An 18974-nucleotide genomic window follows, 5' to 3' on the forward strand; every position below is an offset into this window, starting at 1 on the left:
TGGAATTGAACCAAACTCGGCACACAGAGTTCTCACAAACAACAGTTTGGTGTGCATTGATCTTGAGTTTTGGAGTTCACCCACTTCCAGGGAATGCCGTAGATTCAAATAATGATGGATCTGGACCAAACTTCGCATTAATACTCAATATGCCCAAATGTGAACAGTGGTGGGGTTTGGGGAAAATAGGCATTGGAATTTGGGAATTGTAGTTGCTGGGATTTGTAGTTCACCTACAATCAAAGAGCATTCTGAACCCCACCAACAATATAATTGGGTCAAACTTCCCACACAGAACCCCCATGACCAATGGATAATACTGTATTTTCCGATGCTCTTTGGTGACCCCTCTGACACCCCCTCATGACCCCCCCCCCAGGGATCCTGACCCCCAGGTTGATAAATGCTGTCCTAGACTGTCTCCACATCCTTCTGCAGTTTCAAAGTTGGAAGAAAGACTGACTGCTCATCATGAATACCAAAGAGCAATGAGATCACTGTTAGGGAAACATAAATTCAGGAGAAGTGGAACTCCAACATGAGTTCTTCCATTGGGCTAAGCCCCCCCCCCCTCTTTTAATAAAAAGGAGAATTTGATGAAATGTGCAGCTTAGATTCTTTAAAGGCCACAATTAATTATTATATTTAGAACCAGCTGAATGGATATTACTTATAAACTCTAAGGCAGCTGTGTCATTTATGAATATCAAAACAATGGCAGAAATGGAAGGTTATGCAATTAATTTCATGAATATTCATGATGAATTTCACAGGTACTAGTTTATTTTTTTCCAGTTTCAGTAGTAATTTGTGTCTGTTCACCTTTTGGGTATAAATATACTGACAGAGTCAACCCCCTGTAATCCAACTTATATATCTTTTTTTTCATCCAAATATGCTAAAAATATGCATTTGTGTTCCAAAACTTCTTCTCCAGTTCCATCCTTGTTTGCTGCATCTATTTCCAAATAAAATATTTGCCTCTACCTCTCTGGACAGTGACATAGGGTTCAATCTCAAGATGCATTTCCACATGCAGAATATGCCTTTTGTTCATAGATGTCCTATTTAGCGGTTTGAATTTGTATTGCCAGGGGGAGGTGTGTGTAAAAAAAATCCAGATGTGTTTTTTCTATCTATAAGAGCTTGCATGAACCGAAGCATGAGAAATGCAGTACTGCTTGTTATTTGTCTGCTAGAAACCTTTTATATGCTCTTGTTTAAGCATTTATATTTATTCTGGCAGTAACATTAACATACCCATTCAGTCAGTAAAATTAGGAGAAACTACTGGATTTACCCAACAGTTCTATTCTTCTTGACAATTCCCTCAGTTGAAAGAACTCCTTTCATTGAGGAGAATAATGGCATCCAACGCAACAAATTAGATCCAGTGATTTCCCCCGATGGAAGAGGTCTTTCCAACTAAGGAAGACTGTCAGATGTTCCATCTGTGGAAGACTCCTGCAGCTGTCACTTCACTATCTCTAATTGTGGAGCTTGTTTCCAAAAGGTACCAAATCCATCTGAAGAAATTTTTACAGGAATTGGAAAAACATTCTGAGCACACGCGTTCTCCTGCTATAAAATGCAGAAGGTAAAGGTAAAGGTTTCCCCTGACATTAAGTCCAGTCATGTCCAATTCTGGGGGTTGGTGCTCATCTCCATTTCTAAGCCGAAGAGCTAGTGTTGAGCCTAGACACCTCCAAGGTCATGTGGCCAGCATGATTGCATGGAGTGCCATTACCTTCCTGCCAAAGCGGTACCTATTGATCTATTCACATTTGCGTGTTTTCAACTTGCTAGGTTGGCAGAAGTTGGGCCTAACAGTGGGAGCTCACCCTGCTCCCTGGATTCAAACCGTCAACCTTTTGGTCATCAAATTGAGCAGCTCAGCGGTTTAACCTGCTGCGCCACCAGGGGGCCCAATGCAGAAGTTATTTGATACATTTTGATAGTTTGGATCTGTAGATAATATTCTACTCCTAGCTAATAAGGTTCTGCCGCCAGTAGCTCATTTTTATTTTTATTTTTATTGGTTACATTGTGCTCTTTTTCCTGAGAATCGGAGGGCATCTTCATTGCTTCATGTTTGGCCATTGTCATTCTAGCAAGCCAGCAATGGAAGTGAATAATTTGGCTCTAAAGGAACAGTTTTTCCTCTTTCCTCTTGAGAAAGATGTAGGAGTCTCAAATGAATCTGTGGCAGGTCAAAAGAATTTAGTTGCCACCTCTTTGTCCATAATAATATGAGTGAAGTGAAAGTAATGCACTTTGTGTAAGATATGTATAGTAGCTTATAAAGTTTCTTAAATGTCAGCGAATTTGAACATTGCCCTTGTACGGCGTGTTGGTTGAGTGTAGAACCCAAATCACAGAGACTTCAGTTCAGATCTTTAATTAGGAATGACATGTATGTTGTCATCTTAGGCCAGTTATTGACTTTCAAGCTAACCTGCTTTGCAAGTTCCAGAGATTAATGCAGCTGCATGTATGTGGCACTAAATTATTAAGAGGATGGATGCAAATATGTACAGCAAATGGGAACTGTTTAGTTTAGGAACAGAAGAATGAAATCATGTACACAGTGTGCAGAGATACCCTCAGGGTGGGAGGAAACTCCACTCATAGGAGTACTGCAATTACCATATCAGTTATGGTAATATCATTTTTATGTTTGTTAACTGTTTTTTGTATTAAGAGGCTTGTCTTTGTCCTCAAACTATCACTTAAGTCAATTAGCTGATTGAGGAATTCCTCAACCCTTCTCCACGTGATACTTTCTTTGATCATTTGAGCTCCTCTAAGCCACATTCCCAATATACTTGACTTACTCAAAAGCATACTTCAGTCAGGCAGCTCTTTGGCTTTAATAATTACCTCCAAGTATCCCCAACATTTCCCAAACAATTAAGTTCAACCTCTAGTTCAAAGTCTACCTCGGGCTACCGACGTCTTGTTGTTTTAATTCCTTGGGCGATCCCTGAAGGCAGGTTTGACTGAGCGCTTAAAAGCCTTAGACTGTGAAGCTTATGGGTCTAAACTTTATAGAACAAAAGCATGAAAATCCAACATTAAACCTGCCAGAATGTAAAGGAAATACCCAGGGGCAATGTTCTTTTTGTGAGAGCATCAAATATGACTGAAAATTTGAGCATGTTCCTATGATGTAACATATGTGAGGTGGTCATGTAATTCTACTTAAGTTATTTGTTTCTTTCTTTCTTTCTTTCTTTCTTTCATCAGTGGGTGACTTTTTGATACATTTTTAATTTGACCATTCTTTAAGCAGAGTTTGTGAGGACATATTCTGAACATTCCTGGTTACAAACTTTATGTAGGTCAAGATGGAGCATTTCTGTGCAGTGGAAAACCTCTCCAGAAGCATTTGCATGATGCTAATCTTGTTGTTAGTATTAACTGTGATATCAGTATCAACTTATGATGAAGTTATGAATGTGAGACTCTGAGATCCCTGGTCAGCTGCCCTACTCAGATCTTGCAAATTGAGCACTGTGGCCTCCTTGATTGAATTGATCAATGAGTAATGCAGTCTTCCACTTTCTGCTCTCCACTTTACCAATCATAATTGTCTTTTCCAGTAAGTCACTTCATCTCATTATATGTCTAAAGTATGACAGTTTAGTCATATTCACTGCCTGTGAGAGTTCAAGCTTTATATCAGGGGTCCTCAAACTAAGGCCCGGGGGCCAGATGTGGCCCTCCAAGGTCATTTACCTGGCCCTCGCTCAGTGTCAACCTAAGTCTGAAATGACTTGAAAGCACACAACAACAACAACAACAACAATTCTATCTCATCAGGCAAAAGCAGGCCCACACTTCCCATTGAAATGCTAATAAGTTTATATTTGTTAAAATTGTTCTTCATTTTAATTATTCTATTGTTTTTAAGTGTCTTTTGCACTACAAATAAGACATGTGCAGTGTGCATAGGAATTCATTCATGTTTTTTTCAAATTATAATCCAGCCCTCCAACAGTTTGAAGGACTGTGATCTGGCCCTTTGTTTAAAAAGTTTGAGGACCCCTGCTTTATATGGTTTAAGGCTGGTTCTGCACTGTAAAATTAGTGCAGTTTGACACCACTTCAACTGCCATGGCTGAAGGAGGTGGTGGAGGAGGACTATTCATTTGTCTTTTCAAAAGTCCATGAGATCTGCACAACCTTTTTGTGACAACATGTTTCAAAATAGTTGATTTTCTTCTCCGTTATCCAACTTTCGCATCCAGCACTTTGTAATTACAAAAATTCAAAATTGTTTTAGTGGTGGTATTTTAGTTTGGGTTTTTGTTCTTGGTGTTCGGTTTTGGTTTTGGTTTTTTTTTTATTTTTCCTTCAATCTGCAGTACTATTTTAACCATGTTTTAATGACTTCTGTCTCTTAATATATTGCTGACTTATTTCATGTTGAAAGCTTAACAGTGGAAAGGCAAAATGGACATAGATGCAAAAATATTGTTTGCAGTTTGAGCTTCAGCCACACATGCCTATCCCATGAGCTACTTTAAAATAATTCACTGGTATTCCATATTAACTAATAGTGAGTAACACTAATTAATTACAACTGATTACCCTTTGACCTAGCCACTTACTGTTTCCTCTAAATCCATATCTCCTGATGGGATTTTGTATCTCAGCAAATATTATGAGGAAGGCACTTCTTTCTAAACGTCAAACTTGCCTAGCTTGCTGACATAGCTAATTATTCACTAAATTTCTACTTTCTACAATTTCACATGGGACAGATGAAGTCTGTGAAGCTACCAATTTGTGTAAATCAAAGAGTGTCAAGTAAATTTGAAGCAATAAAAAAGTAATGAGCCTTCCAGCCACAACGCCCTGTAGAAAAATTCGTGCTTGTGTTGATTTTAAGACTGCAGAGCCAGAAATGACTGAAACAACAGGAGAATATCTGATGAAATTGACTACATATCATAATTTTTATGCTGTGGTGCAGCTGTAGTTAAGATGTTTGTAGTTTGAGTAGGATGGTGTGAAATTATCTACTTGTGTACTTTTGAACTATATTGTTTGTTGCCAGGGCTACTTTTTACTCATTTTTGGAGAAGTGATCTGTGCAAACCATTTGGAAGAAGGCTGCATTTGAACCAATTGTCTGTATATATCAGAGTGTATGATGAACTATAAGAAGAAATGTTCTGTGGAAGGCTTTCATGGCCGGAATCACTGGGCTGTTGTAGGTTTTTCGGGCTGTATGGCCGTGTTGTAGAAGTATTATCTCCTGATGTTTCACCTGCATCTGTTGCAGGCATCCTCAGAGGTTGTGAGGTCTGTTGGAAACGGGGTTTATATATTACCCAATTTTCCTAGTTTCTAACAGACCTCAAAACCTCTGAGGATTCCTGCCACAGATGCAGGCAAAACATTAGGAGAGAATGCTTCTAGAACACAATCATACATCCCGAAAAGCCTACAACAACCCTGCAAGAAGAAAGGTAATGTAAAGTTGAAATTGCATGTCTCTTGGACAGAGCCTTGAAAAGTTACTTTGGGTACACTATTCTTATGAGACAAGTTACAAAAAACATGGCCATGGTGGCTGAGAAATTCTGGAAGTTGTAGATTTAAAAAAAGTTTCCACATTCTGGTCTCAGTCAAGAACAAAGTTGGCCAGGTTAGGATTTTTTTCCCTTACTTACTTCGCTTGTTTGTTTGTTTAAGCGGAACAAGCATTTGGATTCAGATGCAGATTTCCAACATTACTAGGAGTGAGAGAGGCAGATGGATAGCAATGGGGTGTGGATTGGCCATGTGTAGTTAGACATGCATGGCTTAATCTTTAAGACAAGCAAATGTGAATTGTATCCCAGTATCTGGGGCGTTTGTGTGTGGGAGGGTAGATTACAACTTGTTTGAATAGTTTTTGCAGATGAGTGCTTGTAAATGCTATCACATTGATCGTATTAAAGTTTCCTTTTAATTTTCATTGTCATCATATAATCAAAATGTACGATCTGTTGTTATAAAGGAGCACTATTTTTATAATTCCGTACTGAATGCAGGTACTGAGAAGTAGGATATCAGAAACAAACAAATCTTGTACCCTAGAAGCTTGCATAACACTAGATGATTAGGATTTTTTTAAATGTTTCAAGAATGTGAACAATTTGTATAAGTCCAGTTTACTCTTCTTTATTGTTACTGTGAAAAAGAAACTACATATTTAACACTCACATTCAGCCATTCCAGTCCTATGATTTTCTAGTCATATGACATAATACGGAAATAAATTGAATGGAATACACTGCAGTAAGGGATGATAGATCTTGTAGTCATATTGAGTGTTAGAGCTTGGAAAAGTTACTCATGAGATTACACTCTAAAACAGTGGTCCTCAACCTGTGGGTCCCCAGATGTTTTGGCCTTCAACTCCCTAGGAATTGTAGGCCAAAGCACTTGAGGACCCACAGGTTGAGAACCACTACTCTAGAGTGTCCCAATCAATATGGTCACTTGATACAATTCTCAATTGACTGATGATTCTCAATCCCTTTTTCATGGTAAGGCTTTATAATGCCATGTTTGAAAGGGGGTAAGCAGAAGAACATATAGTTGTGATGAGATGTGAGCTCGCAATGCAAGGTGAATAAGCTTGTAGTAATTTGTCACTTTGTTGTTAATTACCATCAAGTTCACCTCAATTTATTGGAAGACTATCCCCATTAGAGAAAATGGAGCTACAAAGATGGAGTCCATGACAATGGAGTTTGGAGAAGAGGAAACCACAGACCACTTACTAAAATGCAACCTGAGCCCTGCCATGTGTATAATGAAGGACCTTCTCACAGCAACAGCAGAGGCACTCCAGCTTCTGGTCAAAGGACATTCAGCATAATGCCAAGTTTTAACTTGTGTTTTTAAATACATTATAACTATACCCTCAACTTGCTTTTGACATGATAAATAAAAAATAAATATGGAAAGAATATGAATGAGAGATCTACAAGATCTCCTATTATTAACTAAACAAGTCTTATAAAGTCATGATGGTGACTTCCTTGAGTCCAGCTGTAATGCATGCTTCTTCTTTTTCTACTGCCTTCCACTTAGCTAAGCATTTTCATTTCCAGGTAATCATATTGTCTTAAAATATGTCCAAAGTACAAAGGCCCCAAAGTCATTTCTAGGGAGACTTCAGACGTAATTTTCTCCAAGGCCATCTATTTGCCTTTTTGGCAGTCTATCATGTCTGTAGAATTTACTTCCATCACCAAATTGAATTGATTTTCTGCTATTTAGCTGAAGTGGCTATATTTCCTGTCAAAAACGTTTTGTTGGACTACATGGCCTATGTGGTCTCTTCCAACTGTATTATTCTATGACTCTAACTTTAGATTAATTATCAGGTAGACGAGCAATATTTTAGCAAGTGGGATGGGAATGTGTGAAAGTCTAGAATTTGGTGGGTTACAGCCTGTATCCTCACTGACCATTGCTCATAATGGCCTGGGCCACCTAGCTAGTTGGCTTCTACAAATATTCAAAAGTTCGCTAGCTATGCTTTGTATCATAGTTTATCATTGATTGTAAGTAATATGGCTCCCCAAAGAAAAAATGCTCAGACTTTCCTGTTCAGTTCTTCCATTATTGTGGTGGTGGTGGTGATATAAGAAGGACTTTTCTCTTTATTGTCTCTTCTTCTTCTTCTTCTTCATTTAATCTTCCATTTTGCCCTTCTTTCTCCTCAGTCTCTTTCAGGAACAAAATATTGAGCTGCAAGTAGATCCAAAGCTCAGGATGTTTAGAATGGCTGTTTTCTTTATTCAGGCTTGTAGATTCTGCTTTTGTTGCTTGCTTATTAGACCAGCTGCAACTCTTAAGGTTTGCTGATGCTTCCACTTCTTCTTTTTCTAAAGCAATTAAGGGAAATGTTCAGTCTGACCATATGGATCTAGACTTTAGAAATGACACATGGTCTTTCATGAGTCTCAAAACGGCAATTTGCTTCACAATGGCCCCTCTCATTTTGGAGACTTATGGGTTCATAGGCTGGCAGCGTTTTTCAGAATGACCCTCTTACAGCTGTGTGCTGTTGAATAATGTTGAAATCTGAATAGCCCATCTTTTTTAAAGTCCTCAAACTCAGGAACAGATGGCGATACTTAGAACTCGCTTTCCATATACCTACCTTCCTTAACTTGGTGACTGCCAGGTGTATTAGAGCAGAAATACCATCAACCCCAGCCAGGATAGATCATTTTTTTCCCATTTAGCACCATTCTGTAACAGTTCTTACTTTTTAAGACCAGTCTCTTGGAACTAAATTATTTCTAAAGCACATGTCAGAGTTACTGGAGAGCTGTCTATCTGACCTGCACCATTGATTACAAAAGTAGGCTGATTTATAATGACATGATTATATTTCCTGAAATATCACCTGTCACCATACTCTGCTCCAGCTATAAAGTGCAGAATCTGGGGTTTTCAGAAGTTGCTTATTGACTCTTTGTCTTGCACACTGATAATTATGTAAGTTAACCTTCATGAAAGCAAGACACATACTGATTTGACTCAAGGGAGTGATGAGCAAAATAAACAAGCTTTCTTTTATCCCAGTTGTCAGGAAACACGGATTTTGGAGGAGTGGTCTATATAACCTAAGTGACCAAAGAAAGCAATTTTGTCAACAGAATCCCAGGACTTTTATATCTGTGAGAGAGCTGTGCTTTTTCATGCAAACGAAATAAACTCAAGTAAATCCTTTACTATTCCCCTGGAAATTTGAGGAAATAACCACTATCAGACAAATTTCTTAGTGGGAGCTGATATTAATCATTCTTCAAAGCAATGATCCTATGAATAATGCTACAGCATTTTGGGTATAAAATTTTACTCTGCATATTGGTTATTTCCCCAACATCTTTGGCTTCTCTTGTAGTAATTTGCAATTAAAGCCCTAAAGCCATAAGTTAATTATTCAAATTTGCAAACTCAGCAATTTTCATCAGAGGTGGGTTTTTTATTAATTGTCCACATATATATACATTTCATATACTGAACATATGGATTTATTGACTGCTATAGTTGGATCTTTTATGTCTTTCACTTTTCTCAAAAGTAACTCCTTTTTAATCAGCTTAACTCACACGAATAAAAAAACTTTGCATTGAATGACTTCTTTTTGACCCCATGGGAATTCTCCAGTGTTTCAAGGAATGAATCATAGCCTATGTTCACCAGAGTGTTTGCCGTTGTAAAAGGAAGGGCATTCCACAGTATTCAGAGCAAGAAAACATATTTCCATATGAGGTAGACCATTTAATTAACCAACAGACCTTTTCTACACAAAATGGAACCAAACAGGTTTCCTAAAAATATTATAACTCTTATTTTTCAGAAAACAAGATAAAACATCTTGCAGATCTCCAAATCAGGAAACATTATAATTATTTAAAAAACAAAAACACCTGTTTTGCACACTTAATTTATGATTTTTTCAGAACACACACTCATAACTTAGCAATGTTTAGCTAGATCCATCCTTGATGTCCAAAGCTGCTCTGCAAACATAGTCACCCAGCTTATCTGCAACTCTTCATTGTTTTGCTGTTCATAGAATCAAAGAGTTGGAAGAGACCTCATGGGCCATCCAGTTCAACCCCCGGCCAAAAAGCAGGAATGTTGCATTCAAATCACCCCTGATAGATGGCCATCCAGCCTCTGTTTAAAAGTTTCCAAAGAACACAAAATCACATAAAATCTCTTAAGGCTTATCATTACTCTGAAATGCTAGTGCCTTGAACCTAGTGTTCTTCCTTGTCTTCATAGTACTCCCCACTATTGGATGCCTTCAGCTAAGGCAATGGTTCTCAACCTGTGGGTCCCCAGATATTTTGGCCTTCAACTGCCATAAATCCTAACACAATGTAAACTGGCTGGAATTTCTGGGAGTTGTAGACCAAAACACCTGGGGGCCCACAGGTTGAGAACCACTGAGCTAAGGGATGTGAAGGAGCTTCCAAATTTTGACTTAGTGTTATTACTACTAAAACTTCTAGATTCTGATTCTGAGCCTTCTAAACCTGTTTGGAAAATTACTTCTATGAATTTAAAAATCTTTATTAAACTGAAAACTAGATGATGTAAAGCTTTCCCTAGAGAGAAGAGGGAAAACCAATGCTAATGAATCTGTGGCCCTCCAAATTTTGTGGAATTTCTGCTTCCATTCGCCCAAGCCTATGATAATGTATGGTCAGTAGTTTGTTGAATTCCAAGGGACTAGAGATTCCCATTTTACGCTAAATTAAATTGGCTTGTTTTTTTTTTACTTCTCTACTAGCATGTGACACTGAATGTTTTGCGATTGTTCCAAATGTTGATTATTGAATTGGTGTGTGTGGTAATGTTGCATGAGATGCCATCAATGTACCATTAATAGTTAATCGTGTCACTCTTCACATTTTGTGGTCCTACATAAATTGCAATGGGGTGGATCCAATTGTTCTTATTACTCAATGAAATTGATGTGAAAAGGTTAGTTTTATTAAAGGGTCATTTATTTCAGTGTGAAGTAAATGAAACTAACAGTTCAACCTACAGTGTATCAGATTATATCCTGATTCTTTAGGATGGGATTATTCATCTAAATATTATTATTATTATTTTAAAATAAATTTTATTAGAATTTTGCAAGTTGTACAAATAACATTTAAAAGGTATAGGGAAGGGTTGTGAAGGGAGAAGGGGGGGACAGGAGAGGGGGGGCATGTATAACAAAGTTAATCCACACACATCCCTACAAAAACAATGTCAACCTACATCTTACATGTATGCTTGCCCGCACCCCTCAAAGGGTGGGGGGGTGATAGCCAAAATACAAAACGGGGGTGGTGGAGGGGGGGGAGGTAGTGAGGAGGGAGGGGGAAGTTTGGGGCTTCCCAATCATCTTTCCGACAGTTCTATCTTTCTCTTCTCTTAGTGTCTTCTTCCTTCTTTCGGCTCCTCTTCGTATCTAGTTTTCCCTTAGTGTTGATTGAAATGAATGCACTTCCCTTTGTCCTACTTTCCCTTTAGTGGAACTTTATTTCTTCTTTATTTAGTAAGTACTCATAAAATCTTCGAACTGTTTCCAGTCTGTCCTTTTCACCGGGGATCCTGTGTAATCTTTCAAGTAGTAGGTCAATTTGTCCATGTCCTTCAAGTCCCAAATTTTGAATAGCCACTCTTCTGTCGAACTTGGGTCTTTCTGTTTCCATTTCCTCGCGTACACAATTCTAGCGGCTGTCATAAAGTAAGTGAACAGAATGTCCTGGTTACAATCTAGTTCTAAATCGTTGTCAGTAATGCCCAGCAGGAAATATTCCGGTTTCATCTGGATTTTTATTTTCAGTATTTTCTGAGATAGCTCTTGAATTCCCTTCCAATACTTTCTGGCTACTGGACAGGTCCACCAAAGATGATAGAAGGATCCCACCTGGGTATCGCACTTCCAGCACTTATTCGATCTCTCCTTATACATCGTACTTAACTTCTGAGGAGTCATGTGCCATCTGTATAACATTTTGTATAGGTTTTCCTTTAATTCCACCGTGTAAACGTGTTTCATCTTCTTTGTCCATAGTTGTTCCCATTCGTTATAGTTGATAGATCTCCCTACATTTATGGCCCATTTTATCATGCACTCCTTTATGGTTTCTGTTTCGGTGGCCCATTCCAACAGACTTGCGTATATATTTGTAATATTTTTTTTTATCTCTTTTGATTATGATCTCCCAGAATCTGTCCTTCTCACAGAATCCTAATTTCTTATCTTTTCTGAAGTATTCCTTCAGTTGCATGTATAGAAACCATGAGACACTTTGGAATTTTTGTGAGATTTCGTCTTGGGATTTCAGGATAAGAGTGCCTTCTTTCTTCATCAGGATTTCTCCGTATGTGGGCCAGTCTGTTGGACCCAACAGTCTTCGCTGTTGTGCCTCCAACGGTGAGAGCCAGAGCGGCGTTTTAGAGTACAGTTTGTACTTATATTTTCCCCATACTCTTATCATAGCTGCTCTCACAAAATGGTTTTTAAAGTTCTTCTCCACCTTGATCTTGGAGTACCAGAGGTAGGAGTGCCACCCTGTTCTTAGATCAAACCCTTCTAGTGTTAGTATCTTCATTCTGTCCAGACGAATCCAATCCTTTATCCAGGATAGGCAACTTGCCTCGAAATAGAGTTGGAAATCCTGGAGGCCGAACCCTCCTCTCTTTTTCGTATCTGTCAAGTTCCTGAACTTTATCCTAGGCTTTTTTCCCAGCCAGATAAATTTCAAAAGGTCCCTGTTCCAGTCTTAGAATGGTTTATTAGTTCTAATTATTGGCAGATTTTGAAAGAGGTAGAGCAGTTGAGGGAGAATGATCATTTTCACGGCCGCAATTCTGCCCAGCAGAGATAAACCTAGATTCTTCCAATTCTTTAGTTCTTCTTTCATTTTTCTCCATTTGGTTTCATAATTATTTTGTAGTAGTTGTGAGTTTTTTGCCGTAATATGTATCCCTAAGTATTTAATCTGAGAGACTATTGGGATGCCACATCTCCTACTCAGCTCTTCTTGATTATTTTTGGAGATGTTTTTCGTCAGCATAGTAGTTTTCCTTTTGTTTAGCTTAAAGCCAGCCAGAGCACCAAATTCTTCTATTTTTTCTAACCAGTTTTCGATGTTGGATCTTGGGTCCTCAATAATACAGATTAAATCAGGCTCTGTATTTGAAGCTTTGCTTAGCTATTTGCAGTCCTCTTAGGTTTTTATCGTTTCTTATGTTCCTTAATAATACTTCCATCGCCAATACGAATATTAGTGGTGACATTGGGCATCCTTGGCGTGTTCCTTTGTGTATGATTATTTCTTCAGAGCCAGGACTCAGCCTGGTGAGTAGCAAAGAAGGTAAACCATGAAACAGTGAGTCCATGAAAAGCAAACCGCGAAGTAGCAAGAAAACACTATAGTGTTTTGAGGTGTAGTAACCTAGGAAAGTAGCTACAACTGCATACCACTTTTTATATTTATCTAGCTGAGATGTGAGAACTGTTTAACCCTCCAGATGTGGTTGAACTGCAACATGCAGCATCCCTAGGCATCATAGGTAATAATGAAAAATGCTGGGAGCAACATCTGGAAGGATACAAGACTTCGACTCTGAGACTCGGTTGCTACCACAGTAAAATAGCTGCTTTCTTGTGCTAATCCATAGTTTAGAGAGGAAATTCAGAATCTTAACATGGTGTTGGTGGGAAAGGGGGCCTCATGGTTTCAAGATGATACATTTCCACAAAAATGGGCCTTTTTTCACACTCCCGGATGCTGTCTAGCCTGCTATTGAAAAGATCTATAGGTTCCCACAAAAGGAAGTTGCTGAATTCTATTTAGCCCATGCTTACAGAGTACCTGTATGGTGAGAATCTGACAAATGGTCTTGTTAAAGCAAACCCATTATGTTACCTCTCCTTTTCCTTGAATATACATAATGTCCTACGCCTGAAAAGCTCAGCAGTGGCGCAAAGGGAAGCCAAGCAGTGGGGCGCCAGTTAGGCTCTACGATTTCTGTGAAAGAATTGGCCATGTTGGTGTGTTAAGGGAACAAGAAGAATGAATGGGCCATTGGTTGTGGCGAGTCAATGGAACCGTCTTGTCATCTTTGCCCTTGTGTCTGTATAAATAAAGCATTGTTGTCCATCCTTGGCATTTGTGCTCCATTGTGATAAATTGGTCTTGATGTGTCTGACATCTTTAACCAAGTCTTTTTAGTGGACCGTTTCAGAAAAGCCAAGTTCCCCTATATTTTGTATAAACACAAACCTTAACCGCAATCACTGTCAAACATTCCAGCCTCTTCCAAGCTGAAAACACACTTTAAACATGAAAGAACATATTTTGAACATGCATCCACAAAAACCTAAACGTTAAGAAAGCAAATAAGCAGAGATGATCCATGCCTGCAACTGAACACTTCTTTATTTATAGCTTGCTCTTTTATTTCATCAGAATTTGGTGCAAAATAGTATTGGTTCCTTTGGACAATGCTTTTTCATTCGTCATTTCCTTAAGTTCCTCTTCTTGACTGTGTGCTTTTTATAGTGTAACAGCTAGATTTAGAAGCCGAAGTTGGCAGTGTGTATGTTTTACTGCCATTTATGTTTAACTCCCATCCTATCGTTGATATACATTGGCAACTGCTAGTTTCTTCTTGTTGAATTAACTGCTCAGATTTACTGTTTAAAATGTGCCTAATTACTGAGATGACTAACGTCGTTTCTTAAGGAACAAAACCAGGATATCATACAATAAAAACCAAGAAAGAGAATAGAGACATTCAGGCATGTAACCGGGGGGGGGGGGGGCTTGAGGGGCTTCAGCCCCCCCCCCCCCCCCCAATTCTCAGAGTGGTCCGTGAAAAGGCTTTACTGGTACATTATTTAAATTGTTATGTTTATTCATATCATGATCTGATCACCATGCTCAATATATCCCATATGCATGGGGGTATTGGGATAACAATACAAAAGATTTGCTAGGGCAGATCCTCAGCCCCCCCCCCCCCCGAATCAAACTCAGCACCTCCCGAATCAAAATCCTGGCTACGGGCCTGGAGACATGCCCCAAAATACTGGAAGATGCTCTTTGTTAGCTAAAAGGCCTGTTGCATTTCCGCCAATGAATACTCTGAGGCATTCTAAATGTAGCCACTAAAAGTCAAGAAATTTCCGAACAAGGAACTTCTATACCATTTGCTAGGAAAAAAATGAGAGAAAACAGCATTATCTAACAATAAAAGCACTACAGTAAATCTGTAAACATCTGAACATAAATAACCTGTTCCTTCAGTAATTATTCACTCTCTTCTCTGAAGCCTCTAAGGAGTGAAAAGTGAGCTTTCAGCCATATCACTGTCATATTTTGGAGCAATCTCTACAAAATAAGTGTTAATACTCATCCCAGGGTGTGGTCTAGAATATATGAAGTGATCTTTAGGAGTCTTAGGGCATGCCACACAGCTCGATAAAATTCCACATTATCTGCTTTGAACTGGAATATATGGCAGTGTGGACTCAGATAACCCAGTTCAAAGCAAATATTGTGGGATTTTCTGCCTTGATATTCTGGGTTATATGTGGAAGGGCTCTTACATGTGGATCCTGCTTTGTCGTGGAGTCTTCTGCTCCCTCTTATGAATAGGTTTTTGGCAGAAAATAATGAGTTCTGTTCCTTCAAACAGATTTTACTGGATTAGTTTCTGACAGTATTCCCTCCACAATTATTCAATATTCCTTTTTCCAAAAGGTAAAATGTTTTGTTTTAATGGTGGCTCCTAGTAGCCTTTCATTTCCCTATTACAGAGCACGATAGCCAGAAAAAGTCTGTATGGCTGTTCTGATTGCTTTCAAATTGGAAACCCACTAAGAAGATGTTAAAGAGGGCAAATGTGGTTCACTGAATTCCTTTGTGGTAATGAAGGCTGTGGATAGGGTAGGGGGGAAACATTTTTACAGGAGACTCTGGGAATATGTCCTTCCCATTCAGTTTTAGTGAGAGTCTCCCCATCAGTTCTTTTTTGTTTGTTAATATCAGGCCAATGGTGCAGAGAAAGCGTCAGGTCCAGTGATATTGAAGGTTGATAGATACTGAGAAATGAGTGCAGTACAAGGTACCTCATAAGGAAAACTTGCTACCTTCAAGTGTAGTGATGAAATAAAGTTATCTGCCAATCCACTCCATTTCTGGACAAGGAAGATTGGCACCATGTCCTTTCTCTCAAAAGTGGAGTATTTGGGCCAGTCTGGATTGGAGTATATTACAGCTTTCAGGGTCAGATCTACATGACAAAATTCAGTGACCAAACTAAATCTGTGTTGACAGCTTGGAAATATATTTTTGAGAAACATGAGTTCCAGAAAAATGAGTTTTCCAAGCTCTTCTTGAATCAGCATTGCCATGTTTAAAAATAGCCATAGGTAGTCCCCTTATGTTGTGCAGTAGGGGAAGAGAAAGATCATTAGAACTTGAATAGCCTATGGAAGGTTAAATACGTCCTTGGACATGAATCTTGGCTTATTCCAATGATACTTACAAAGGTAAACCAGGCATGGGCAAACTTTGATCCTCCAGAAATTGTGGAAGTTGAAATCCAAAACACCTGGAGAACCAAAGTTTGCCCATGCCTGAGCCAAATGGTTGGTTGGGCAGTATTGAAAACCATTCACAATTCTTACACCAGACCAAGTCACTTAAGTCCACTTAATGAACACTTTTCATTTGAAGTAATCTCCCCCAAATCAAAAAGAGGAATAATATTTTGAGATGTTGTACGTTTTTTGGGCTTTAAGGCCATGTTCCATACAGCCCGAAAAACAACAACCCAGTGATTCTGAGCATGAAAGCCTTCAACAATATTTTGAGAGTTTGTCCAACTGTGTTATTTTACATTCCTCATTATAGCAACTTTGTAGAACAGCTTAGTGAATTGTCTGTTGCTTATAATGTTATTGTGACTTGTGTACTTCAGTGTTATGAATCCCACCACAAAAGAAAAACAGGAGTATTCTCTTTGTGATGGTTTTTGGGTGTCAACTAGTCATTTTTCTCTTTCATGTTGTTGTTATTTTGCTAAAATTGCTCAGAACTACACATCTTAACTCTCTCTGCAGCAGTATGTAGGCCACTGAGTTCCATTTTTTTCTGATTTTCAACCACTTACATTTCCAGAGTTTTCTGATTATCTAGTCTGCCGGTCTTTGAAGGGAGCTCTCCTTTGTAGCTCCATTATTTTGCTCCACATAGTGACAATATAGAGCAAGCCAATAAATACCCAGAAGTGTGTCAGTGAAATTATTTGCATAATATCTGGGTGACGTTTAGTCATTCTGGAAAGCAAAATTATATGAAGCGTATTGTATGAAGCTTTCAGACCTTTGTGTGAAATATTCCTTTTGCTCTCAAAGCAAAACCACTCATTACGCTAACATGTGTTTCTGCCTAAACAAAGGCAAAAAACCCCTAGATATAACCTATTAATATGTGGTGCATTTTGTTTTATATGTGTCAATTATTCATTTTTGAAAAATACATGTTTATATGTTATGTGTTTTCCCTCTCAGCCAAACAAGTATGCCTAGCTGAAAAAATCAGCTGTGGGGACTCCAGCAACAAATGTATTCCTTCCTCATGGAGATGTGATGGAGAAAAGGACTGTGAAAGTGGAGTTGACGAAGCTGGCTGCACTAATAGTGAGTCTAAATAATGCAGCTTTCATACTCCTGTTGTTATTCATGCTCTCTGTGTACCCACTCAGGCAACAAATTAACTGACTTTTGTTTCTTTTGCCCTTCCATCTGGCCTTTTCTGACTACCCTAGCTGCTCTGGGTAAATGCTTTTGTATTGCATTATGCAACACAGCAGAATCTTGAATTCTCCAGATCAAAAATGCTTGTTCATAGTAATTTATAGGATTGGAATTGTTGAATGTTTCATACTAACATTGGCTATAGAGACACACGGATTCCCAGGTTCTTACCCGTTCCATAGATGTGTTGAAGGCCACTGTGGACAGCTTTTTATTTTCATGCCAGGAGCAACTTTAGAAACTGCAATTTGCTACAGGTGTGAAAAAAATGGCCGTCTGCAAGGACATTGCCCAGGGGACACCTGGATGTTTGATGTTTTATCACCCTGTATTAGGCTTCTCTCATGTCACCGCATGGGGAGCTGGAGCTGACATAGGGAGCTCACCCAGCCACCCAGATTTGAATCCCTTTTGGTCAGCAGTCTTGCCGGCACAAGACCCATTGCGCCACTGAGGACAGCTGATCCACTGCTTAAATACTTTTGATATGAGGGAATACATGGTTTTAAATACGTATAGATGTTTTATATGTCTTGACTGCAGTCTGCTTTTAAAAAATGATAAATTGTAGACCCTGATGAGTAAATAACAATAAGGTGGAAATATTGCTTTTCTTTGCATATTGGATTGTTGTGGCTTCTCTTTCTCTAGTTGTCAGACTAAGCTGTCTTGCTCTGAGTGAACATGGACACATCTCTGCTATTTTCAAGGCTTCTACATTTCAAAGGCTTGATTTAATCTTTTCTGTTATCCAAATCTGATAAAATCCCTCTAATCTTAACTGCAGATACTTTATAAGCATTTCATTTCTGTTCAGAATCTTTCCCATCTTTTTTCTCCCATCTTTGTTGCTTTTTCGTTCGCAGAAAGAATGGTGGGGATACATGTTACGTCTCCATTTTTTTCATGCCCTGAAATGTGAAGCCTCTTGTCACATGTGAGGGTATATGCCTTTCACATAAAGTTATCTCAAATTTCAAAGTAACATCACATTTAAAATCTTTTTGAAAGGGAAACTGTCAAGTTTAGAAGTACATTTCTCATCCTGTTGTGCAAAACATTCATGACTAGAGAAGAAAACTTTACAATTGCATTTTAAATCTATATAAACCATACCAGTTGATGGGAGATAATACTCATGACTTGCTGTCTTGGGAGTTTCTGTCTCTGATGATGCAGCAGCCATACCCGTTTTATCTCACCAGCGTGTCCCACATCAACAGAATTTTTTAAAATGGGGGTTCACACATCATTAATATGGGGTTGTGACTCCATTTTAACCCATTTCCCATAACTGCACCTAGTATTGTGATTCTCTTGAGCACTGATATTGCTAACTTCCTTCTACTAAAATAAAAGAAAAATATTTCTTTATTAATCAGAATGATGGGAAAAGACCTCTAATTTGATTTGGTTGTAAAACAACAAAGAAAGAATACGCAGTGGAATTTATGCTTTAAAATTAACAGCATTTTCTTCCTTGTCCACCACTATCCTTTCAACCCATGTTTAATTTCAGATATAAATGTGTTCAACTAAGCAGCAAAGGAACATTAGACTTACTTGAATGGGAAGACTAGATCGCAGAGTGAACCGAGTGATCAATTCTGAA

The 18974-nt window shown here is 38.5% G+C and overlaps 1 protein-coding gene across 3 annotated transcripts in view; it reads left to right on the forward strand.

Annotated features, from left to right (window-relative positions):
• The window catches only part of LRP8 (LDL receptor related protein 8), a 241602-nt gene that overhangs the window by 160148 nt on the left and 62480 nt on the right, over positions 1–18974 (forward strand). For all 3 annotated transcript variants that reach the window (XM_060773528.2, XM_067467879.1, XM_060773529.2), the window contains exon 4: positions 17117–17245. In XM_060773528.2, coding sequence (XP_060629511.2) covers positions 17117–17245 — 129 coding nt within the window. The remainder of the gene's footprint in view (positions 1–17116; positions 17246–18974) is intronic.

This window comes from Anolis sagrei, chromosome 4 (genome assembly GCF_037176765.1).
Source record: "Anolis sagrei isolate rAnoSag1 chromosome 4, rAnoSag1.mat, whole genome shotgun sequence".
Taxonomy (NCBI): Eukaryota; Metazoa; Chordata; class Lepidosauria; order Squamata; family Dactyloidae; genus Anolis; species Anolis sagrei.